General features: G+C 47.3%; 1 protein-coding gene and 1 long non-coding RNA gene across 2 annotated transcripts; one reads left to right on the top strand and one right to left on the bottom strand.

Annotated features, from left to right (window-relative positions):
- The first annotated feature begins 1,722 nt into the window (after window positions 1-1,722).
- Window positions 1,723-20,839, top strand: CSRP3 (cysteine and glycine rich protein 3). Its single transcript, XM_045484740.1, has 6 exons — window positions 1,723-1,825; window positions 11,073-11,222; window positions 15,382-15,550; window positions 17,491-17,623; window positions 18,789-18,882; window positions 20,518-20,839. Exons 2-6 carry the CDS (start codon window positions 11,111-11,113, stop codon window positions 20,592-20,594), a joined length of 585 nt encoding a protein of 194 aa, XP_045340696.1. The 5' UTR covers window positions 1,723-1,825; window positions 11,073-11,110; the 3' UTR covers window positions 20,595-20,839.
- Window positions 11,957-15,387, bottom strand: LOC123601478. Its single transcript, XR_006714125.1, has 2 exons — window positions 13,043-15,387; window positions 11,957-12,814 (listed from the first exon to the last, which is right to left on the bottom strand). It is a non-coding gene; the product is annotated as an uncharacterized LOC123601478 (long non-coding RNA).
- Window positions 20,840-25,257: the final 4,418 nt, after the last annotated feature.

Genomic DNA, 25,257 nt, shown 5'->3' with positions numbered 1-25,257 from the left:
TTTCCCCTTGAGCAAGTCAGATCCCTTCTTTGGACCTTAATATCTGTATCTAAAAAATGAATATGGCGGACCACACTTGTGACTTGTACATTTTGTCCCAAAGAAGTATTTTAGAAGCCACATTGGAAAATTCAGGGAAAGGTGATGAGCAAGATTCTAAGACCACCTACTTATTTCAAGCTGTGAAGTTCTTCTTTTATCTGTTTTATGTATTGATGTTTCATTTAAGATTATCTATAGAAAAAAGTATTTTTTAAAGTTTATTTATTTTGAGAGAGACAGAGACAATGCAAGCAGGGAAGGGGCAGAGAGAGAGGGAGAGAGAGAATCCCAAGCAGTCTCCACACTGTCAGTGCAGAGCTGGACACAGGGCTCGAACTCATGAAACCATGAGATCATGACCGGAACCAAAACTGCGAGTCCAACATTGAACTGACTGAGCCACCCAGGTGTCCTGAAAAGTATTATTATTCTAAAAACAAAAACAAAAACAAAAAAAACCCACAAATGTTTCCAAGCTGCTATCTTAGAAGACTTCTAAAGTCCCTTCTAACTTTAACATTCTAAAGTACTTGCCCCTTCCCCATTTATCTGATGAATACTTTTGCATCGAAATATAGACTGAGGACGTCCTATATGAGGTTGTGCCGTGTCCATATTTACGAAATTACCCCAATCTTCTTTACCATGAAATATTTAATCACTCAACCAATTGCTTTGTGGGCATGTAACCAAAGGGCTAAAATGGCTGATTTGAAAGGCTGGATTTCATATGCTTCCTGTTTGGATTTCGTATGCTTCCTTCCTGTTGTCCTCAACCTCCAGGTCAACACTAGGGGAAAGTGCCTTTGTCTGAGAAACGGATGACCTGAATTTCACTCCAGAACCTGCTCACCTGCCTGGAACCTGGCCTGAGCAAGTTATGTGCCTCAATTTCCTCAGCGACAACATGAAGAATTAGTCTATTAAATCTCTGAACTTCTTGTCACCTATCAAATTCCATAATTCATATGTGTCCTTGATACTTGATCAAAGCCAAAAATATGTACGTATTAGGCAAAGAGAAACTAGGCCTCCAAAGAAAATGTGGTTTCATAGAGTCTTATCAAGATTTGTCATAAATATGACATGCTGCCATATTAAATTCTTAAGTAGAAAAAGATGATGAACACAGTAATTCAAAACTATTGAGAGAAAACTTTTCTTCATAGGATGGCGGGCCATGGAGTGCCAGAACCCTGGTGATTAGCTGACCTTTCCCCCCGCCCCCAAGCTTCTTTGTACGGATTATCTAAGTATCATTTCATGCACCCATCACTCTTATTTTTAGCTGTGAGTTCTCTTCACGAGTGTCGTGACCTGTGTCTCAGAGTTCCAGAGGGCTCCCAGATATGGCTCATGATTCATTTGCAGGTACCTTGCATCGACTTCCAGGAAGGACAGGGGAGTAGGAGCTTGGAAAAATGATTTTAGATATAAAATCCTTCTTTGCTCCTATTCCTGTTCCACCCACTTGATCAGAAATCTACGCTCCACAGATCGATCCTTTAGTGCCACAGGCAACTGGCAATTAAAACAGAACCTGTGTAATATTGTTCTCTAAGGGCCTCACAGCTGGTGTGGGGGGAACAAAACTCGGGGCTTTGGTCACAGGCTATTTTCAGCCTCTGATAGCAGTTGTGTTACTCATGTCTCATTCACCCTCTCCCCTCGGCCTCCCTCCCGCCCTTCCCTCTGCAGGCCAATGCTAGGGACGGCCTCCACGTATTTAAAGAGGACGAGAGCCCCCCTTACTCAGTTGAGCCGACAGAGACCACGCAGGCAGGTACGTGGAGCAAAGCAGACATTTGGGCTGGGGGTGGCCTGGCTTGGTGGCTGGTTGGGACTATGAAGGGTCCATAGAGTATGAGTGCGTTTCATGTCCCAGTGACCAGTGTCCATTCTGCTTCTGTGAAGGAGGCTCAAGCTATGCGCGATTCTGGTGTGGACCCAGCAGTGGTTTAAAAAAATTTCTAAAAGTGGGATTAGTATTTGGGGGTTCAAGGGAGCCTCACAGAGAAATGAGTAAAGGACTATACTTGGCATAAAACTATTTCCACGGTGGAATGCTTCCTACCGTCTTAGTCAAAAGACACGAACCCAGTCCTGGAACTATGATATAATGACTGGATGTGTGACTGTGGAAAACTTCCTGACCTCAGGGCCCTGGTCTCCTCTGTGAGCCTCAGAGTGGACGTGGTGATATTTTTCTAACTGTAAAGTGCTGCACAGTTGCAAAGTGCTTGTTATAGATACAATACAGCAGAAGCCAGCCTTCCAATGCTCAGAACACGAGGAACTGTGCTATTCAGAAGGTGCGGGCAAATGACTGAGATCTCTATAGTTCACCATACCCCGCCCCACAGGTGGGAAATGCTCAATGAAGTTTGCTGGCTTAAAATAGATTTCACGTCCCAAGGATGTTCAGCAACAGGTTTGCTTCTAATAATTTAAAATTAATCAAAACAGGACCCCCAAAAAGGCATTGCTACATTGAGAAACCCATCAAAAGCTCTGTTGAATAGGAGGATGTTCCCCACGGAGGGTGAGGGGTGATTCCCAGTGTTTCCTCCAGGTTTCAGTTAAGGATTTGAATGACAGGCATGAGTGTGACAGAGAATGAGAAGTGTTTTTTTTTTTTTTAAGTTTATTCATTTTTGAGAGAGAGAGAGACAGAGACAGAGCGTGAGCGGGGGGAGGGGCAGAGAGAGAGGGAGACACAGAATCCGAAGCAGGCTCCAGGCCCCGAGCTGTCAGCACAGAGCCCGACGCGGGGCTCGAACTCACGAACCGCAAGATCATGACCTGAGCTGAAGTCAGACGTTTAACCAACTGTGCCACCCAAGTGCCCCGAGAATGGGAAGTGGTTTTAAGCAATGGTCTGAGTGAAGATGCTGTCCAAAGATCAAAGTTGCCACTCTTAATTTCTGTTCCCATCCCTGAGCTGGGGCAGTGATATCTCCGAGAAGGAGGAGATGGGTGACAGGTCTGAGGAACTCTGTCTTTCTGCGGTACAATTCAAAGCAATTCAATGAGCTTGTATTGACTGTCTCGTGTGTCGAGGTTGGGGGAAGAGGCAGCACTGATGCAGGGGAGGATGGGGAAATAGGGAGAGCCTGTGTCCTCAGTTTACTTTCGGGACCGAAATGTCAATGCTGGGTACATCCAACTCATCACAAAGTGTGTAAGATGGTTTTATGACCCGGAAAATGTAAGGGAGTCTTCTGGTTTGGCTTTGGTTCCTTTCCGAACAAGTCAGTCATTAAAATGAGCCCGGCTGTTGGCAAAGAGTGCAGTTTAGCCCCAGGGTCTGGTGCTCTTGCTGGCCAGGCAGACAGGTGCTCCACAGTTCAGGCACACGAGCCATCCATTAGAGATACGGGAGGGAGAGCAGGGGTCAGGGGCAGGGGACAGATAGAGAAACAGAGACAGATACAGAGAGAAAGAGAAGGAAAGAGTGAGCAGCGTCACTCGGCAGGCAAATAGTCACCATTCTCTTGAAAGCGGGAGAGACAGAACCCTGGGAGAACACAAACTCAGAAATCCTGGGAATCTGAACAAGGAAATAGGAGAAAACGGCATCTGTCATTGAGACCGTTCAAAAGCCAGCTCTGGACATCACTTTAACTTCTCTGAGTTTCCATTTTCCGAACAATAAAATTAAGCTAAGGCCACCTATCCCAAAGGGATTTGTTAGAATCAAATGATATAAAGTATAGGAAGCACTTTGTAAAGCTGAATAAAACGGTCCAAATGTGCGGGGCCTTTGAGAAAAGGCACAGGGCCAAACCCGGCAGGCTGCAGGAGGATTTCCTGCTAAGTACAAGTGTGATGATAAAAGTCCAGAGGTCAGAGTGGATAACAAGGTGCCCAGGAGTTAGATGATGATTAATTTGCTTTATAGGAGGAAGGACACAGACAGGGAATCTAATACACAGGAAACACAACTCCTGAGGCAGGCGGGCTTCCAATTATAAGTGCACCGCTCAGATGTCTGGGAATCCTGTAGCCAGGGTTGGGCTTCACGGCCAAGGAGAAATGTGATGGCTTCAGATGTGAAAAGCCGCAGTTAGCACAGTGAAGAAAAGTGGGAGGGGACACAATGATTGTGAGGGCCGCGGGGTATAGACCTCATCGTGGGAAAGGCTCGAGCATGCGTCTGTTGGTTGGTTGCTGCCCGGTGCGGGCGTGGATCAATATTCACTTATTTGACTGTCACAAAAGTCCTGTGAGAAGTCATTCTTCAGAGGAAGAAATGGAAGAAAGTTCAAAGAAGCAAAGTCATGTGGCTCAGGGTCATGTGGCTAGAACATGGCAGGGCCGGGATATAAACCAGGGTGCAACACGGTCTTTACGAACACGTTATAAAGGCCAAAATGGAACAGAGTCAGTTTCTGAAAGTAAAATTCGGCCACACTTCAGAGAGAATTTCAGAAAAGGTATAACGTAACCCCGGCGTTCCAGCCGCAGTTTAACGGGCAAGTGTGTCTACCGTAAGTTTTAAAGGGATGAGAGCCAACGCTCGGGGTTATTTCTGTGCTGGGAATAAGCAACCTAGGCTTCCCAGGCTTGGTGAAGGGGCCTCCGGGTAGGGGACTTCATTCCTCTGTTCCGAAGCCTGGGAGGAAGCCACTGACCTTGAGTATCCTACATGGGCGAGTTCAAGGGCATGGTTTCCCTGGGCCCCAGGGACTCCGCTTGGGCTTGCTGCTTCCTTGTCCACATCGCCAGTGAGGTCAGCTGGTGTTAGGCACCAGGGCTGCCAAAGTGAGGAAGCAGCTGTCCTGGGGCACAGGCTTAGGACTCTGCCTGACATGCCATCTCTGGCACCAGGCCCCCTCCTCCCCCCAGGGAGCTCTCTCCCTGGCCTGGCTGCATCTGCTCCTGGGTGCAGCATAGTCCAAAGGCTGAGAAATAGAGCTGGTTCACAGTCTGAGCCAAAGGGGCCACGGGGAAGAAGCAAGGAAAGATTTGCTTGTCTTAAGACAATGGGACTTAAAAGCTAAAGATAAAATAATAACAGTAGCAATAAGGAGAGCAGCTAAACTTATTAGACATCTGCCATGTATTACGCATTTGTATACCCAGTACCTTAGCTATCATGGTGATCTTATCTAACCTGGAAACCTTTGAAGACAACCCTTCTCATCTGTCTTTACACGCGCGAGAACACTGGGCTCGCGATTTTGAGCATTCTGCCCAAGGTCCAACACAGAGGGTTTTTTGAACCCTGGCTGGTTCTTTCCAAAGCTTGTGGTCTTCCACCATGCTACATCACCTCTCTTCCCTGGATTAGAAGAGTAGAGAAGAGGCAGTGTTTGACAGCAGATGCCACTGGGCAAGCTTTCTGCAAGGTGAGGCTCCAGTCACTGTTCAGATCCCTCTACCTGTCTCAGGGCTTGAAGGGTCCTTGAAGGGACTTCACAGTCATCGCAGTCACAGTCACAGTCACATCGCAGTCATGTGAACAACCATCCCCAGCTGAGCTAAAGTCAATAGTGAGAGGGAACTCTCGAGCTCCAAAGGAGCTCTTTCTGTGTCTGAATGGCAATGACTCTTAGAGAGGCTTTTATTTACTGAGTTAAATTCAGGCTCCCTGCTATTTCCACCCATTAGTACTCTCTGTCCCATGGGGAGACAAGGGGGTCAACCAGATCCCAGTTCCCATCAACTGGGAAGTTTGGTTAATGGAGACCCTTGTCCCCTCTCTAGCGTGTTATAGGCAGAGACCTGGGATATAGAACCAGCTTCACTCGGGTTTGAATCACAGCTCTGCCACTTACTAGCTGTGTGATCCCAGACAAGTCACTCGAGTTCTCTGAGTCTCAGTTTCCTCATCTGCAAAGTGGACATAAAACCATTTGCTCTGTGGGGCGGCTGTTCTAAAGATAGTACGTATAAAGCAACTGACGCAGAGTAAACAATAAAGAGTAGCTAATGTTAATATAAGAACACAGCTTTGGAGTCAGAGCCCTAAATTCCAATGTAGCCATGTGACCTTGGGTAATGTAACTTCCCTAAGACTCCATTTCCCTCAAAGTTACAAAAGCTACCTTTTTTAATAGTGCCTACCATGAAGGGTGGCTATGGGCATGGAATGATACACACCACAGAGCCGGGCCAAAGGGACTCCACACACTTTAGCTTCAATAATAACATTATTATGTTGGTAATGATTATCCCTTACATTCCGGACATACGCTCCTATGATACAAAATCTTGGCCTCAGCCAGTGTAGACAATTTGACTCACCATGGAGAATCAGGCATCTAATAGGATGACCACATGAACCAACACTGAGCTGAAAATGGCATCATCACTAACAGTCCGCTCAAAGTCGTGGCCTAAGATTCCCTCCCACGTTCTTTAAGGGATGCCTACAAAGAAGAAACTGAGTCACTGAGTGTCCATTTTGCTTCCCCCACCCATTTTTGCCCTAAGTTGTCACCTTTCAGCTCCATAGTTGATAAGCTTGATAAGCACCAAACAGTGAGTGTTGGAGTAGGAAGGAGGTGCCCAAATACACAGCATCGTTATTCTTCTGAAGGGCCAGATTGATATGTGACAATCTAGAGTTATTGCAGATCTAATTAGTTCGCACATTTTATAATACTCCACAGTTTACAAAGTGATACGATGTACCTCAACTGCCACAATCCTCCCAGCAATAGTGGAACAGATGGGACATTATGCCCATTTTAGAGAGAGGATACTGAAGTTCAGAGAGCTTCACTGGTTTTCCCAGATCACACAGCTCTGAAGAGGCAAGGCGGAACTAGAACTCTGGCTTCTTGCATCTGATCCAATGCTTTTCCCAGTACCCACTATCGCACGTTCCCAGTATAACTGTTTCCACAGCATTATTCGTGAAGAAATCGACACAGGTAGTCTCTCACTGGGAACTGGGTATCCAAAAGTCTGGAGTTCACCCTCCCACTAACCGATGTAGCAAAGCTCACATCCTCTATCCTCTTCAGAAACCCCAAACTGTCCCCCATTTCAATCGTGACCCCCATTTCATCAGTGACAACATGGCCATCTCCAGGACTGGCCTGGGGAGTAATGCCAGGTGATGTGATGGAGACTGTGACCCAGGTGGCAAATGGGGCTGAGTGACGGGCGAACCTATATTTGGCATCCTACCTTCAATGACCCTTGCCTGTGCCAGGCAACGCTGATAAACAAATGGCCCATCCCTTGGTATCTTGCCAGCATAAACTCACATTCTGGGCCTGGCTAGAGGAGTGTTGAGACACAGGAATTCCAAAGCAATGCCGGAGGCCGAAAAGGTTATGTACTTGAGCCAGGACTTAAATGTGCTTTCAAATCACAGTGACTTAATTAGCAGATGCGTGCTACTTGAATAACCTGAAATAAGTGGCGGGGGGGGGGGGGGGGGGGGGGGGGGGGGGGAACGACAAGGACTTGCCTTAGAATAGCTCTTCAATACTGCTTTAAATTCCATCATATTTCACCAAGTTCAAGGTGACAAGGTCAAGATTAGAACCTGTGTCTTCCAATTCAGGATGCTTTACAACATGCTCTGCCTTTTGGCCTTGGAGCATTGGAAGAAGAAATCAGAGACGTCTTCTGTGTTTAGCCTTCGTAGCTACATTTCCAATTTTAAAAATGGAACTTGGCACCTGTTTAATAAAACACCTACGGATTTCTATTCTGGGTTTCAAGTCCTAATATACGTACGTCAGATATTTATGATCACTTAAGAAATAACCTGTGCTAGGATCCATTACCTTGTGAAGAAGGTATTATCTGTAATCTTATCCTCACTTTGAGAAGAATCATGTGGAGGCAACTGCCGAGTGCATAGGCACACATCTTCCCAGGGGGCATCTCTGTCTACCATTAACTCGCAAGACACGCCAATTAGATCTCCACCAAAGATCTGAAATAAGAAATGTGACCTAGGGTTGTTTTCATTGAAAATTTCCATCTCATTAATTTCGCAAGCGTCACTGTCTTATTCCTGGATATATACGACATTTCTCTTCTATTTTATATTATGTTACAACCCAGGATCAAAATGAACATGATCAAAATTATGTGATTCTACTCTTTCCCAGAGAATGTATCATCTTTAGTCAGAGAAGGATGGATCTTAGAAAAAGAAATTGGCTAAGAAAATCTCCCAGACGTTTTCCTTCTTTTGTCTTACCTTGTTTGTAAATGAGGAGGTTGGTCACTCTTAAAAATCTATTCCAACTCTAGAGACCTAAACATTTTAAAAAAGTCAAAAATAAACAATTTTGGGTTCTTTCAGGGGATATTAAGACATGCCCTGTGTATTCTTTACTCTGCCTGAAATGTCCTTCTCCCTTTTTGCTCTCTGGAGAACTCTTATTCACCCATTTGGATGTGACATCTGTGATCCTCCAGCAACTCATTGGTTTCATCCCTAGTCTAAATTTGGGTAGCCATACTCTCCTTTGAGTTTGCATGGTACTCTTGTAAGGCTTTTCTCTGGTACCCAGTATCTGGTTCCTGCTTCTCTTCCTCACTAGAACGTGGACTTCTCATTACAGGCAACACAAATTACTCGTTCTTATAAGTTTTCCTCCCCTTGATCCCTCGCCAAGTACCTAATACAGTGCTTGACACATGACAGGTAGGTAGGTAGTAAATGCATGGTGAGTGAATGAATGAGTGAATGAATGCAGACTTGATCCCAAGCCTTTCATTTCAAAATGCATTATTCCTTCCTCTATACTAAACAACCTGAAATAAAGAAATAGAAGCACTAACTGTTTCCTTAAAAAAAATTTTTTTTTATATTTAGAGAAAGCACGAGCTGGAGAGAGGGGAAGAGAGAGAGAATCTTAAGCAGTCTTCATGCTCAGCGTTGAGCCCGATGCAGGGCTCAATCCCATGCCCCTGGGATCATGATCCGAGCCAAAATCAAGAGTCGGACCCTCAGACGACTGAGCCATCTAGGTGCCCCTATGTTTCCTTTAAAAAAAATGTTTTAAGTGCATTTTCTAAATTTACTGAATAAAAAGAACAGCCTGCTTCTATGAGAGGAAGGATTGGGTGTTCCTGGCTAACCTCATGCTATTTTTTAAGTGGGAAAGCTGTTTACAGGGACAATTAGGTAGAGATGTTCCCTTAGGTCCTGGTATCAGGTTCAGTGGTCTGTTTGCTATTTACCTTCTGTTTCTTAGCAAAACCTGTCTTTGTTATGAGGCTGGAAGGCACAGTCCAGACCAGTTGACCCAGGAGAACTTAGTGTTAATCGCCAACTATTATAAGAAGGTGACTGGCTTCCCAGAAGGGAAAGAGAAGGTCAGAAGCAGCCACTCAGAATGGGCTGATAGTGCTTGGTGTCAATGACAAGATGGCATTCTAAGTCTTCTTAGAAACCAAAGGATCTCAGCAAAAATTTGGCCCCTGGAGCTGGCCGGATCTCAGAAACTTCACTACTGATGGCTGACTTCAGTTCTGCTCTGGGGAAACTGAAAACTGGATTCATACTTACACACAGACACAGAAAGAAAGGGAAAGTTGTTTTTTGATGCCGCTACTTGTCCGGTATTTCTTACACAAATGCCATAGGGAGGAGACAATGATGGCCCGGGGCTGGGACTCTCAGCCGCTGTTTGCGGCAGAACATCCTGGAAGGGTGAGGGAGGACACGCAGCAGCATCATCGTTTGGCTCCTGTGATCACACCTGGCACTGTGAGTTCTGCCATCCGCCTTCCTGCACATCGTGTCATTCAGGTCTCCAAACAACACTGCGAGGCAGCGAGGGAAAGAGTGACTCTCTCCATAGTATAGGTGGGAAGACAGATGTAAGAGAAGCCGTGCAATTTGTCTCCCTGCACATGGCCAGGTGTGCTAGCCCTGAAAGCAGAAGGCAGGTTTCCAGACCACTGAGCTAGTATAGTGCCACCATAGCTTACTGCTTGGGTCTAAGAGATAGGAGGGATAAATCTGAATGGGACATTTTATAGATCATGGATTTTTATCGGCGAGATTGGCTATGGCTTGGGGCGCCTGGGAGGCTCAGTCGGTTAAGCCACTGAATTCAGCTCAGGTCATGATCTCACAGTTCATGGTTCAAGCCCCACGTGGGGCTCTGTGCAGACAGCTCAGAGCCTGGAGCCTGCTTCAGACTCTGTGTCTCCCTCTCTCTCTGCCCCTCCCTTGCTTGTGCTCTCTGTCTCTCTCTCTCTCAAAAATAAATAAACATTAAAGTTGTTTTAAAAACTTAAAAAAAAAAAAAAAAAAAGATTAGCTAAGGCTTTTGCTGCCCAAGGCATGGTCCTTACTGATAGCATCAGCACTGCCTGGAGACTTTTAGAAATACAGAACTGCCTGCTTCTCCCACATCTACCAAACCAGCATCTGCACAGTAGCAAAAGCTGACGTGATTCAAGAAGCACTGAGCTAGGGGCGCCTGGGTGGCGCAGTCGGTTAAGCGTCCAACTTCAGCCAGGTCACGATCTCGCGGTCCGTGAGTTCGAGCCCCACGTCAGGCTCTGGGCTGATGGCTCAGAGCCTGGAGCCTGTTTCCGATTCTGTGTCTCCCTCTCTCTCTGCCCCTCCCCCGTTCATGCTCTGTCTCCCTCTGTCCCAAAAATAAATAAACGTTGAAAGAAGCACTGAGCTAAATAAGAAGATAACACCATTTTCACAGATTATTCCCACGACTGATGGAATCGTATTTAAAACCTTAGATGAAACAATTATACTTAATATTTGTATATAATCTTATGTACGTAAAATTAGCTCATCTATCCCTTCCAAGAACCCTAGGGGCAGGTGCTACTGAAATTTAACAGAAGAGGAAACTGAGTCTTAAAGCAGTAAAGTGACTTGCTCAGGGCCATCTGAGTGTCTGAGCTTATTCAGTGATGTGCACACAAGTGACTATTTGCTGAATGAATGTGTGGATGGATGAATGAATGGATGAATGAACCACCAAACACACCGGAGCTGGATCCTGGCCTTGAGAACACGGTACTACTGGGCATTCGTTCACTCCTGAGTTTGCCAACATTTAGGGTATTTGTTTTAGATCCTGTTAGACTTGACCTTGGTCAGAAGGTCTTCGAGATGCCGAACTGGGGCGGAGGAGCGAAATGTGGTGCCTGCGAAAAGACGGTCTACCACGCGGAAGAAATCCAGTGCAACGGAAGGAGTTTCCACAAGACCTGCTTCCACTGCAGTGAGTTGGGTGAACACCATGGGGGCCCCTCAGCATCCGGAGGGCATTTCAAAGCTCACATTTAGCCACAGATGCTGCATAAAGGTGGTCCTCAGGGTCTGGTCCCGGGACCAGCAGCAACAGCATCCCCTGGGAACTTATAGAAATATCACCCTGGGGCCCCACCTAAAGGGATGGTGTTCTCCTGAGGACCCTCTCGCCAACAACTTGCCCAGTTCTTGCCAAAGTCAGAACAAGCTGGCCTACTGCTGCCATTGTGGCAAGAACCTTGACCCAGTGGCAACATTTGCAAAGTGTGACTTGGCAAAGAAAGGAAGCCATCGCTTATCTGGAGCCCGGATGCATTGGCTCTGTGTTGTTCCCACTGGCCAATATTACTGAAGCCAGCTGCGACTGGTCTTTCCTAAGAAAGAACCTGTGTCAGGTGAGGGACAACATCTGCCCATTCTGTAATAGTCCAAACAGGAAGAGTTTGGGGCATGGACACCAGTAGTGTCACAAAGGGAACCTTTAGCATCACCTGCTAGACACAGATGCACAGTGTCACAGCTGGGGGAATACAAACCCTGGGGTCTCTCTGGGAGTCTGGCTTTGCCTGACCCGTGACTTTGGACACACCATTTCTCATCTCTAAGCCTGGGTCACAAGAACCCACAGCGGAACCAGGAGTAGAACCCGTACCTTCAGACCCCCAGTCCGGTCCCTTCAACATGACTTCATTCTAGAGTTTCCAATGGCTAGTCCAGTTCTAGGAGAACAGTCTCTTTTGACCCGCTTACCTTCCTTGCCTCCCTCCAGTAGGTCTGGCTTAAAGGCTAGTTTTGCTAAACATTTGGCAGACTCCCTCCCCACGTTCCCCCACACCACCCCCATGATTTAGCCCAGTGGCCACAAGGTGTCACACTGCCCCGAACTGTTTCAAATGGAACTTCAAGGATCGGGCTCCATCTGTTAAAGCATGAAGGCACTTCATCCTTAAGCTGCCGAAAATAGTAATGTTTTATCTGCTGCCAGAGTTTCCATTATCTCTCACCTTCCATGGCAAACAGAATTGTCATCGAAGAGCAGGGAGAAGCATGGCTCTGAGTGACTGGGTTGGTGGACTTACTAATAAGCTTTGGGCTCTAGTGATAGGTAATTATTTTTAAGTCATCATACACATCCATCAGATTCATCATCATTCTTACAATCATCTAGAAGTCATTGTTCAAGAGTTCCTTCCATAGCCTTCTGGCCTTTGCTCAAAAAAAAAAAAAAAAAAGCCAGTGCTTTTAAAAAGAGCAGGCGTTGGGAAAAATGGAAAGATACTAGAATTAGACTAAAAATGACTAGGGTTTCAGTTTGGGCTCTGCCGTGGACTAACTGCGTGACCTTGGGCAAGTGATTTCACCTTTGCAAGCCTCAATTCCCCCATCCATAAAATGGAGATGACAGTACCCACCACACAGGCTGTCACAAGATGGAAACCGGGGTCCTTGATCAGACCTCTATTCTCCTCTGATCAACTTCAATGTCTGAGTGAGAACAGGACGTGGTAGGGAAGCTTTCCATGGTCGGGGTGTCTTGTTGTCCTTAGGTAGCAGGCAGATGCCCTGTTCAATGGAGCCACGGTAGAAGGGATTTGAGCATTGGCTGGTGTGTCCCTTTTAACCCTTTGAACTCATGGGTGGGCTGAGGGTCCGAGCAGTACATGTTTCTGTAGAAGTGGACAGAAGGGTCCCGCAGAGGAGCATGCTTTTCTAGATTTCCATCCCCGAACTTGCTGGTCTACAGGCCAACCTGTAGTTGTTGTAAATAGGCTTCAAAAAGACAGAGCCTACCCTAGCTTGTCCCCTGGCCAGTGTTCTCCAAACTCCTAGACAAATCTTAATCCTCCTTATCAGGGCTGTCCAAAAGAAATATAATGTAAGCCACAGATATAAATATAGCTTTTCTAGTAGGCATATTTCTAGAAAGGTGTAAAGAAGTGAAATTAATTTTAAAACATTTCATTTAACCTAATATGCCTAAAAATCGTATTTCTACATGTAATCAATACATAAATTGTTAACGGGATACTTTACATTCTTTTTTGTGTGTACTAAGTGTTTGAAATCGGTGTGCGTTTTGCACTCAGAACACATAACATACACAGTGGTGAGTGGCCGCAGCAGTGGCCAACACAGCTCGACTCTGCCTGTGTGTGCAAGCTGGTCAGAAGCCAGGGAGTGGCGATAGAAAGGGCCCAGGCATGACGGGGAGTAACACAGCCCTGGAGGGATGGGGATAAGAAATGGAGCAGGGGTGAGAGGACCTGAGGCCAGTCATCGCTCTGCAACTTAACTGCTGTCTAATCGTGGACAAGTCACTGACCATCATTGACCCGTGCATGCGTGCCTGCATTCACTTACTCATCCATTCATTCATTCAACAAATGTTTAATGAGGACTCACTTCAGGCTGGGCCCCATACCATGTTCTGAGGATAGTAAAAATTAAAGTGTTGCCCTCAAGGAACTCAGAATCTAGAACATCAATGAATATTTGAGACGTTTTTCTGGAGGCTAGAAGCTGATAGCAACAAGAAGGGTGGAGACGCGTGTGTATGTTATATGCCCAAATAGAAGGTATTTTTCTCCAAAAATTATTCCTCACAAAAAGGATTTGCCCTGTGTTCAAAGCCTTATAAAGTATCTTACACTATAGGACAGGCTCTCAACTTTTTTTTTTTTTTTTTACAGAGAGTTTTTAACACACACAATGTTGACTTGTTTAATGTATTTCCATACGCTTCTTTTCCCATCCACACAACCACCAACCCCTCATCTACAACCTTGTCTTCCCCCACTCTCATATTCAATTATATGATGTTTTTAAGTAAAATACTATTTGAGGAAAGCATATTACCCTGAAACAACTTCATTCGATGGTCGATTGCTTATAGAGGTCACTTGAACAAAAACAAAAACAAGGAGGCCAATAAATTGAATGCGCATGTCTTATTTTTCTTGGGGCTACGACCTCACTGTTATAAGCAGTGAGAACCACCATAAACAACCTTTAAGGATCAACCTTTACAGAGCAACACAGCAAGTTATCAGGTGGGGGAAATCCTACATATTTTTTTAAAGCCGCCCAAATGCTATGCTAATAGGAACTCCTGGTTGAGATACAAATTCCAGGGGACAGCCTCCTACTCAGGTACCACCAGACCTCAAAGATGCACACAGAAGTGGTAAGTCTTGGAGAGCGGAGTCGCTGCCTGAGGAAAACCCTGGTGACAGGGAGGTGCTGACGGTGAAATTTTTTGTCCCTGAGTTTGTGCGAGATGAGAAAAAAGTCACCTCTCCAAATCAATACATTATTGATCTCTATTATTAAATTAAATATTATAAGTAGGTAGTTAACACTTTCATTTACATCCTTAAAAGTTTTTTTTTTTTTTTTCAAATTGGCAAAAAAAAACCCCACACTCACTTATTTTAATGTATCTATCTTCTTTTTGGGAAAAATGGGGGCTTGCCTTATATACTTCATGTCCCGGGGGACACTTTATATTAGGTAATATACAGTGACTGGGGATTTCCCCCAGTTAAAGCCTCAGGGTCTGTGAGACAGGTCTACCTCTACACCGCCTCCTGCTTCCAGACCTGGATCAAAAGTAGCCTCAGTGGTAGTTGTCTCCTTGAATATCAGAGTGCTCTTCAAAGGCCACGGTAAGTACAGAAACCGCTCGGTCCCGATTCTGGTATTATCAAGAAAAATAAATAAATTTATCCCCTGCCTCAGTGCCTTATCCCCTCCTCACCCCACAAGCATACACACACGCTTCCCTGATGTCACATGAGGTTAGTTAGACACTCGCAGGTTGTTCGGATTCGGGAACAATATTCTTAACTAGCCCAAGACCACACACCTGGTTCTGATCCTGGCCTCCCCTTCTTTCTAGCTGGGTTCCACTGAACACATTATGTCCCTTCTCTGTTCCCCAGTTTCCTCACCTGTGAAATCAGGGCTGCTTTGGAATCCATGGCTCAAGGTGCTCTGCTCAGGGATCAAAGTTGTGCTTTCGGCCAGAGGGCCCCTCTTGCTGGGGCTCTTGGCCCTGAGCATGGCATTAGGGCTTCGGGAAAGGGGGAGGAGCCTCGGCCCCAACCCCCTGACTGCCCCTTCCTCGGCAGTGGCCTGCAGGAAGGCTCTCGACAGCACCACAGTCGCAGCTCACGAGTCGGAGATCTACTGTAAGATCTGCTACGGGCGCAGGTATGGCCCCAAGGGGATCGGGTACGGACAAGGCGCCGGCTGCCTCAGCACGGACACGGGCGAACATCTGGGCCTCCAGTTCCAACAGTGAGTCACCACCGCTTCTCCCAGCCCAGTAGAGCCCTAGCTATCAGGACAGTTCATTTTGTTCCCATAGCAACGTTTTCTGGAAGTGGGAGAATGGACTCTATTGTTGACTGGCTAACAATAAGAATACTCTGACCAAGTTTTAACAATGTGTCATCTCTCCCAAGACGCTCTTCAAATTATCTGCCTTTCTAAAGGGCAATTACTTTTACACCATGGCTCTTGGTCTGCATGTCAAGAGAAAACCCAGAAAGTACAGATGTTCCATTGTTTGACCTTTGCTAAACTGCACGGAGTCCCTTTTCTTCCCCTTGGAGCGTTTCTGTGTAAATCACATAAATATGGCAGGGAAGCAATGGCCATTCTCTGCGTCCTTGTCACTCAGTTCTTCCCTTACGGTTGTAAGATGACTAATACCCACATCACAGGGCAGGTGGGTCTGCAGGGAGGGCTCTGTGCCTCAGGAGTAAACAATCAATTATGACTGTTCTGTGGGTCTCCCTAGTTGCCTGTTGACGATGCAGCGCTGAGGTTTCCCCCTCAACACTATCAGAGGAAGCTGGGATATCACCCTGCACAACCTCCATCTACCAGGCTGTTCTACTGTCTTGCTGCTCGTGCTGAGTTCCTCCCTGGAACTGAGTACAGACTGACAGCCACCCACAGGTAGCTGGGGTCTGGCCAGCTGGTGTCCGGACTCAGCTCTGCAGTGGGACTAGCCAGAAAGGCCTAGCCCCACTGAGGCAGTGGCCCATGGAGGGCCTCCCCCAGAGAGCAGCAGTTAGACCATCTGAAGAGTCATCTGGCCCCTTCTATAGCCCGTGGTGGAGCCTGGGAAAATGTAGGAATATAGGAGTCGTCGCTTACATGTTTCTGATCACTTAATCCCAACTGGACACCATTTAATGAGGCAAGAGGACACCAACCGCATTCTCTGCCACACATTGCCCAAAGCTCACTCTCCTCCGCTAGGGCTTGGTTGTAACACTGCACCGAGAGAAACAAGAATCCGCACACCTGGGTTTCATCCCAGCTCTGATTACGAGCTGCCTAACCTTGGGCAGTTGCCCCTCATGCCCTCGCTCTCTTCCGACTAGCCCTGCCTAACCTAGAGGTTACGGCGAGACACCAGTGATAAACGCACAAGGAAGTGCCAACAGATACAAAAGCAAGGGGTGGTTTACTGTGCTTCCATCTTGGACGATGCTCACCCGGGGACAGGTGACCTTTGGATGCAGGATGGCAACCTGACCTGTGACAGGGACTGCATCAGTTTATTGGACCATGGTTTGTTTGCTATCAATTGTCAAGATCCCATCTTGCTCTAGAATGTTTCCACAACTCACTCCATAAAGCAGACCAGTGGGCTCCAAGATGGTATAGAAAAATGTAAACGCTAGCAGCAATAATAACACAACAACACAAGCGAACACACATGGAACACTAGCTAAGTGTTTTACCACAGAAAGGAAAGATTTAAGCCCATTAGAACTAGGTTTGTTTGGGGCGCCTGAGTGGGTCAGTCGGTTAAGCATCTGACTTTGGCTCAGGTCATGATCTCGTGGTCCGTGAGTTCGAGCCCCGCATCAGGCTCTGTGCTGACAGCTCAGGGCCTGGAGCCTGTTTCACATTCTGTGTCTCCCTCTCTCTCTGACCCTCCCCCATTCATGCTGTCTCAAAAATAAATAAACGTTAAAAAAAAAAATTAAAAAAAAGAACTAGGTTTGTTAGTCCTCAGTAAATGCCAGGAGACACACACACTTCTAAGTGCTTTACTCAGGTCCCCTCATTAAACCGTCTCGGCAACCCTGAGGAAGGCACCATGATGAGCCCCATTTCCCAGATGAGGAGTCTGAGGCACAGACAAGTTTAGTAACTCGCTTAAAGTACTCTTTTCCAACAAGCTCTATGGGTTTCATCCATTTGTCTGTGTTGACCAGGTCCCCAAAGCCGGCACGCTCAGCCACCACCAGCAACCCTTCCAAGTTCACTGCGAAGTTCGGAGAGTCTGAGAAGTGCCCTCGATGCGGCAAGTCGGTCTATGCTGCTGAGAAGGTGATGGGAGGTGGCAAGGTAAGGACGGCCATGTGAGCCAAGTGGGGCTTGCTCATCTGCACCACACGGGGCGGGAGGGCTAAGAGAGGAAAGTAGGAACTGTGAGCGGGTGGGAGCCAGGCCCTTCGTTCTCCTTTGCTCCCAGGAGCCGCGTTAGGAGCCACCCGCCCTCACCCACTTTCCTGGCTGTGAGTGTCACTCTGCAGAGCCCTGGAAATCTAGAGCTGGTGAAATTCGATGCAACAGGCCTAAGCCCACTAGGTGACAGGCACCCGGCTGGAAGCGCTGGAGATACAAAGTGCACAAGCCCCTTGCGCTGCAGTGTCCACAATGCTTCCAGAAAGCTATGAGCCCTGTGAGGCCATCACCACTGTGTCATTCCATCTGCCACTGGCATCACCACCGGCGGATAGTGCAGACACCTGATAGCAGCAAGGAGCATCCTTGCTCACAAGCGTCTTGGCAATCGGAGGAGTCATCCAATGTCCGAGACCGTTATGCACACTTGCTCTCCAAGTTCTGGTTTCAGGGTATTCACCAAAGGGTTGGGTCCGACGGAAAGGAAAAAAAAAAACAAAACTGTTTATACTAAAGCGGAGCGGGGTGGGTGGAAAGAAGGGCCATGGGGAGGGTCTGACTTCGAATATGAGGGCATTCTCCACCCCCAAGAATGGCCACTTGAAGATGGAGAACGCCTAGGCCATGCCTGGTGGACGTACAGGTGTGCAGAAGAAGGCAGTCTTCCAATGATCCAAGCCACGCAACTCTCTTCTGGCAGAAAGACACGGAGTTCAAGCGAAACTGAATTACCTGGCTAATCGCCTCATTTCTTCACGTCTTGTTTAACTTTATATTCAATGTAAATGTTACCCACGGCCCCCACTTTATTCCTCGATCTTCTAGAAGGGGGAAGCCCTTTTCTAGTCTGTTCTGAAGGAATACATATGGTAATAGTTCTGGTAAATTTATTTTTAGGGGTTCTGAGACTTGCTGGCCAATTCCATAGCATCTCATTTTCTCCAAATCCCCGGGAAAACTGGTCTGGGGCCTATTACATACGAGAACGGTTTAGACAGTGGCACTCCTTTATATGCTGCTGGTCAGGGGATTTAAAAATGGACACAGAATACCCTGCCCAGCCCACCCCGCTAATGTAACTCTCCTGCTCTCCTGTGCCCCTCAGCCTTGGCACAAGACCTGTTTTCGCTGCGCCATCTGTGGGAAGAGTCTAGAGTCCACGAACGTCACTGACAAAGATGGGGAACTTTACTGCAAAGGTGAGCGGTTCTGGGGACTCTCTGGAGATGTTTTCCCAAGGAGGGTCCTTGGAGGGTAAGCTGTGTCCAGCCAAGAGGCTTGTGTCTGCCAGGAGGCATGGCTGCTCAGCCTGAGCAGAGTCTGGGCTCTCAGGATGGGGAGCAAAGCCACCTAAGGGGAAGAAATCTCTCCTCCTGACCTAGCTCTGGTCCTCTCCGTTGGAGCATGTGGGGGGACCGGATGCTTGAAGATACTCAGTGGTTCAGGGCAGCTGGGCACCTGGGGGCAGAGAGGACGAGGAGAAAACAGTGTCCTGACTCAGAAGAGGCCACGGCCCTAGATAAACAGGCGCCTGGGAGCAGAGAGGATGAGGAGAAAATAGGCCTGGATAAACAGCATCACATTCCCTTCTGAAAATCCAAATACCCTCTGTCTACCTGAGTGGTGGTTAGGGGCGACTGGGAGAGGATGAACTCTCTTTAGTTTATTAGATTAAATGAATAGTTTATTAGTTCAGAGAGTTTGACCTGTCCTTAGTTTATCGACACCTATCTATTTCCTTCCTTCCTTCCCTCCTCTCTTTCCTCCCTTCTCTCTCCTTCCCTCCTTCCTCCCTCACGTCTTGCCTCTCTCCCTCCTTCCTTCCTTCCTAACATTTGTTTCTAACACTGCATTATCACCTAGTGATCGCAGGGACAGAACTGACAACTAATTTTCCTTCTGGTCCTCACAGTTCTGCTCCCAGATGCCTCCATGATCCCTTTGTCTTGTGGAAAGGCAGTAGGGGTTAGCTCTTCTCTGATGCTATGAAAAGGAAGGGATGAATCAGGGCCAAGGCAATGTGTTCTCCACCTCGGAGCCTCCCCTAGGCCTACCGTTTCTCAGCGGGGTCCTCCCACCCTTTCACGTGATGATGGTGTCTCAAGGTCTCCAGGTGTGTGTGTTGGAATGGAGGGGAGCAACGGGAGAGGGCAAGAGGGAGGACATTACTAATCAAGACTGCAAGGTGCCCAAACTTTGCCCCCTCGGTGAGACAGAATGCGAACGAACGCCCTATCCAAGACGGGGTGCCTCCTCCCGCCAGTGGAGGACACAGAGGGTCCTCCGCATTCGCAGGCCCCAAAACGCTAAAAATGTTGCCGCGGCCAGCAGAGAGATGAACACGTAGACAAATAATAGCATAATTGCATCACCAAGTGAAAAAAAACTCCGGCAGTAGCACATGAAGAGGCAAGTGACCAGCTTGGGGTGTTAGGGAAGGCTTCTTAGAAGACAAGCCCCCCGTGGGTCTTGAAGGATGAATGTGGGTTTTGGTGGGGGCATTCCAGGGTCCACGAGTGGTTCCGTGAGCCTGCAGTATCGGGAGGGAGGCAAAGGCAGGAGGGGACGAGCCTGGGCAGGCAATCATGGCCCCGATCGTGTTGACTCAAGTGAGAAAACGTCTGTGAACACTTAGACCCAAGTGCCCCGAAGTATGAACAATTTCGATCAGCAGATCTAAAATAAATGCAGTCCGCTATGCTTAAAAGTGAACTTATGAATACAGTGATCACAAGGACGTCTCTCACAGATGAAAGGACTGTGTCTAGGAGCAAGGAAGTGCAAACACGGTCTAACCAACCCTTTCTCTCTCCCCTTTCCTCCCTGTCGTTCAGTTTGCTATGCCAAAAATTTTGGCCCTACGGGTATTGGGTTTGGAGGCCTAACACATCAAGTGGAGAAGAAAGAGTGAAGAGTGTGACATACTTCCGTGGGCCTCCAGCATTTGCCACGTGATCCTGCCGGGCGGCAACCCTCCCCCGAACATCCTCTCGCTGGGGATCAGGCAGTATTTCTCTTCAGAAGCGATCGTAGTCTTTACCCAAAGTTAGAAGACACCTTCGGAAGAAAAGTATTACAAGTTTAGCCTGTAACAAATGCGTTGTTAATTTCTGACACCCAGGGCGGGAGAGGCAATAAATAAATGGTTTAGCGGCACCTGGCGTGTCTCTGGATCTTTTCTTTCGAATGGAGGGAGAGTTTCAAAAAATAGAGAGGTGTTTCTAAAAACGCACTGCAAACGATGTAATGAATCTTGATGTCAACTGGGGAAGGCGTGAGGAGGAGGAACAAGAGGCAAAGGAAAGCAGGCTTCCAGAATCTGTCCACCGAGCTTCTTTCTCGTTACTGACAGAGAAGGAAACAGGGTTCCAGAGGAAGCAAGACAACATGAGAGCAAATTCTGGAAGGAAAATCAAAACTAATAAAACTGCTGAACTGTCGGTCCTTTTGTCCTATCATGGGCTTTGCAATTTTGCCCATTTTGTGAAAAACCCAGAAATGGCAACAAAATGTGGAGTTTGCTTCCGTGTTACAAACAACAGCAGGATGATTTTCTTTGATTCTGGGACAATTCCCTAGGGCTTAGCAATTTTCTTAAAATCTCTCCTACGTCAAATCGCCAGCCTCACCAATGAAATGCAGCCAATTAAAAATATCCCTGTGCTTCCTCAGCATGTTCTCAGCGGCCTGAGTGTGCGTATTTTCTCGGGCCTCCGCTTCTAACAACCACCGCCTTTCTCCCGCCACCGTGCAATTCTGAATTATTTGGAGGAAATGAAAGCAAAGGAAAAGCTAGACTAAACCATGGTTTTTCTACACACCAAGTCCCAAGAAGGCTTCCGTTAAAAAGAGCACGTGTTCAGGGTTGCTTACGCACCGTCATGGACAAAGCCCCGCACTGACTTCATTATTTATTTACTGGTTTTTTGATGCTTCGGATGCAATTACATCTCATCATTTTCTCTCTTTGCTTGGCATTAACAGAAGGGCTCAGAGAGAAAAACAAGGGCTAGCAGAGGTTGTGCCCCATTCCACTTTCAAAGAGAAAATGTAGATGTTTTATTTGTCCAGAGACCCTTGCGGGGGGGTGATTCGGCCACCGAGTTCCACCAAAATGACCCGAGGGTGGAACTATTGCACATTCAGGGGAAGGGAGCACAGGGCGATTTATTTTTCATCTGTCAGCTTCTGGCCAGAGGTGTGTGAGATCCCATCGACGTCAGCCCAACGATTAATAACACCAGGGATAAACTGAATTAACTACATCAAGTCCCCTTTAACCTGCACGGACTTTAAAAGCAATATAGCACCTTGGCCTTGGCTAGGAAGTCCCCTACGCTAGAGACCTCCAGGCTTACAGAGGGGTAAGACACACAACATGTGAAAATGAGCACCGGACAGGATGACCTGTTCCTCTACCACAACTCACGGTTACTAGCCCCACCACCCAGCCAGCCGCCCTGGAGACGGAGCTAGAATCTTGTCTTCCTTGGCTTTGCCCTCCCCCTCCCCCTCCCTTGCCTCACTCCCCAGGCCTCCTGGATTCTGACTTCTCTACGTCTCTAGAGTAACCCCCTCCATTCCTACCCTTTGGTATATGTATTAGTCAGCTAGGGCTTCCGTAACAAAGAACCATGGACCAGTGGCTCAAACAATGGAAATTACATTTTCACACTTCCGGTGGCTGGTAGTCTGAGATTAAGGGGTCAGCAGAGTTAGTTTCGGAGGCCTCTCTCCTGGCTTGTAAGTGGCCGCCTTCTCCGTCATCACATGGCCCTCTCTCTGTGCATGTCTGTGTCCTAATTTCTTCCTTTTATAAGGACACCAGTCATGTTGGATTAGAGACCCCGAAAAGCCTCATTTTAACTGAATTACCTTTGTTAAGACCCCATCTCCAAATACAATTAACGTATTGAGGTTGTGGGGGTTACGACTTCAACATATGAATGTGGGGGCAAGGAGGAGAGCCACGGTTTGGCCCATAACAGTAGGTCAATACAAGGGCTTCACAAGTTGGCCTTGGACTTACCCTTCAACTTAGCTTCAGCCATCTCTTCCAGAGGAGCTCCAGCTACATTCTAAGACTTGAAGCTTGCCAAATATGCCAAGTACCCCACCCATCATGCTTTTGCTAATGCTGCTCACTTTGCCTAGAACATCTAGAAGATGGAACGCCCTCCGTCTTCACAACCTAACCAACTTCTTAGCCTGGCAAACTCCTATAATCAAGTCACAGGTCAAATGCCGTCTCCTCTGCAAAATCTTTCCTGAACTTCCTGAGCAGAACTAATCCACCTCTGTGTTCCCACAGCCAATTCCCTTGAAATTTTGAATTCCCATCTGCTTCCTTGTTAGAATGTGACACGCTTGTATTCACAGTGCTCGACAAACAGGAGGCACGCACTAAACATTTGTTGAGTGAGTGAAGTGGGAGAGAGTGTAGGCTGGACTAAATGCAAACTTCTGCTAGACTATAAAAGAAGAGATTATTATATGTGGAGTGAAGTTTAGAAATGAAAAACCCAAGCAAAACAAAGAAAGGGCCTTATTGTGGCTTAGCAGTCTTTGTGTTTCCCCTCTGCTTCCTGGGCACTGTTCTACTACATTTTCCAGGCTCACCTACCATTGACTGGGACACGGGACTGAGTTTGGCCAATGGAGGCCTGGCCCCCACGACATCCAGGAGAGTCTCCAGTCTCTTTCCATACCTGTGGATGCAGAAGGTCCAGTGGACGCCGAGGCCCTAGGAAACAGTGGAAACACTAGCTGGGAGGGAGCTCGGGTCCCTGCATGGAAGAGTATCTTCCAACATCTAAATGGACTGTAACAAGAGGGGGAAATAAACCTTATGTGGTGTTAAGCCAGTGAGATATTGGCGGGGGCGGGGGTGGTTATTATCCCATTAACTCCCGTGCCTATAATACTCCCAGCTATGATACTGGATGTGCTATAGCCAAGATATTCCACTTCTCACTGTTCAGTGTCCAGCCAGGCTGTTAAGTCACAGGGAGCATCGTCAGGATTTTGCGTAGCAGTTGTGGAAATGATTCAAATGCACTGTCTCCGATGTGACTATACAGATATTTGGAAAGAGGAATGAAGTTAGGGCATCACAGCATAATAGTCATGTCCCCGTGGCCCCGACAAATAAAACAAGCCCAAACCTGCCTTCTCCCTTCTCCTTTCAAAGCCAAACTGTAAGACTCCGTTCCATTTAGTCTCACGGCCTGAGCAGCTGGCTCCCAGGTGCCCTCCTTGCTGCCCACCCCACTGCCGGCTGCCACTACTCCACCGAGCCCACCGATAACCTCCAGACCACAAACCCCGTCTTCCCTCGGTTGTTCTTCTCAACCTCTCCTCAGCTCCCGACAAGTGACTCCTCCCTCTCTGAAATGAATTCTTCTTGAATTCTATGCCACTGTGCTATCGTGATTATCCTCCCATATCCAGCCTCCTCCTCATGCCCTCCTCCTCTTCTCCAGCTCCCTAAATCCATGGTCTGGAAGACTGTGTTCCTGCCCTTAGCACAGAGGTGATAAATGCAGGAAGCAGCCATGTGTGGGGCTGGGGAGACAAAGAGATGGATCCCCTAATTTAGATGCCTCGAGGACAGGTTTCTCTGTCTCTCTCTGTCTCTCTCTCGCTCACATTTTGTTTGTTCGCACTGGTTGTCATCTTTGGTCTCTTTTTAGAACCGATCTTCCCATTTCAGGAGGGCAACTCCCTTTTCCATTTTCATCTCAATTTTCTACCTCTCTCCTGTGACAACCTCATCCATCCGTGCTCATGACCCTCATTCATGCCCTGGTCTCTTTACAGCTGCCTTCTAGACTCTTCTGCTGCATAGCCTGCAATACCTTAAATTCAATAGGCCCCACCCACCGAACTCATCACCTAGTCTCCCCACACAGTTTTCCTTACTTCTCAGAAGAACACTGTCACCCTTTCATTCACTGGGTTCAAAGTCATCTTTGACTCTCCCTTCTCTTCCCCTCACATTCAATCAGTAATCTGGGCCTTCATTACATCTTGCCTGGACCATTATCAAAAGCTTATCTCTAACATTCTATATCCGTCGGAGTCCAGTCAGAAACACAGAAAAATAGTGTGTTCTGTTTTGCTTCAACAGGGAGAAAATAATAGAGGGAATTGATTAGGCAGGTGCTAATCTTTTTCAGAAAGTAAAGAGGAGCACCCTGACTTAGCACAGAGGTGGTAACTGCAGGAAGCAGCCATGAAGTGTGGGGCTGGGGAAAACAAAGAGAAGAGATGGGGGTGCCCTAATTTAGATCCCTCGAGGACAGGTTTCCCAGGGTTAGGAGTCAGACCTCTGAGCAGAGAGCCCTGCCTGGTTCCTGCTGGGGCTTCTACGGGAAGACGATGGAGGTGGTTGGGGAACTGCGGGAGAAAAGCTAGACACGGATTCCAACTGTCTTCATCAGGGTTCAAGGCCATTGTAGGGACAACACTGACAGGAACAGCTGGCAAGAAAAGTGGAGTTAAGTCTCTTCTCCCTTCCTCCTCCCCTATCCGCAGAACTTAATGGAAAATCAGCTGACAAGGAAATTGTAGTT

Source organism: Leopardus geoffroyi, chromosome D1 (assembly GCF_018350155.1).
Source record: "Leopardus geoffroyi isolate Oge1 chromosome D1, O.geoffroyi_Oge1_pat1.0, whole genome shotgun sequence".
NCBI classification, from domain to species: Eukaryota; Metazoa; Chordata; class Mammalia; order Carnivora; family Felidae; genus Leopardus; species Leopardus geoffroyi.
Note: the sequence above shows the minus strand (reverse complement) of the source record. Positions and strands in the feature narration are given on the sequence as shown.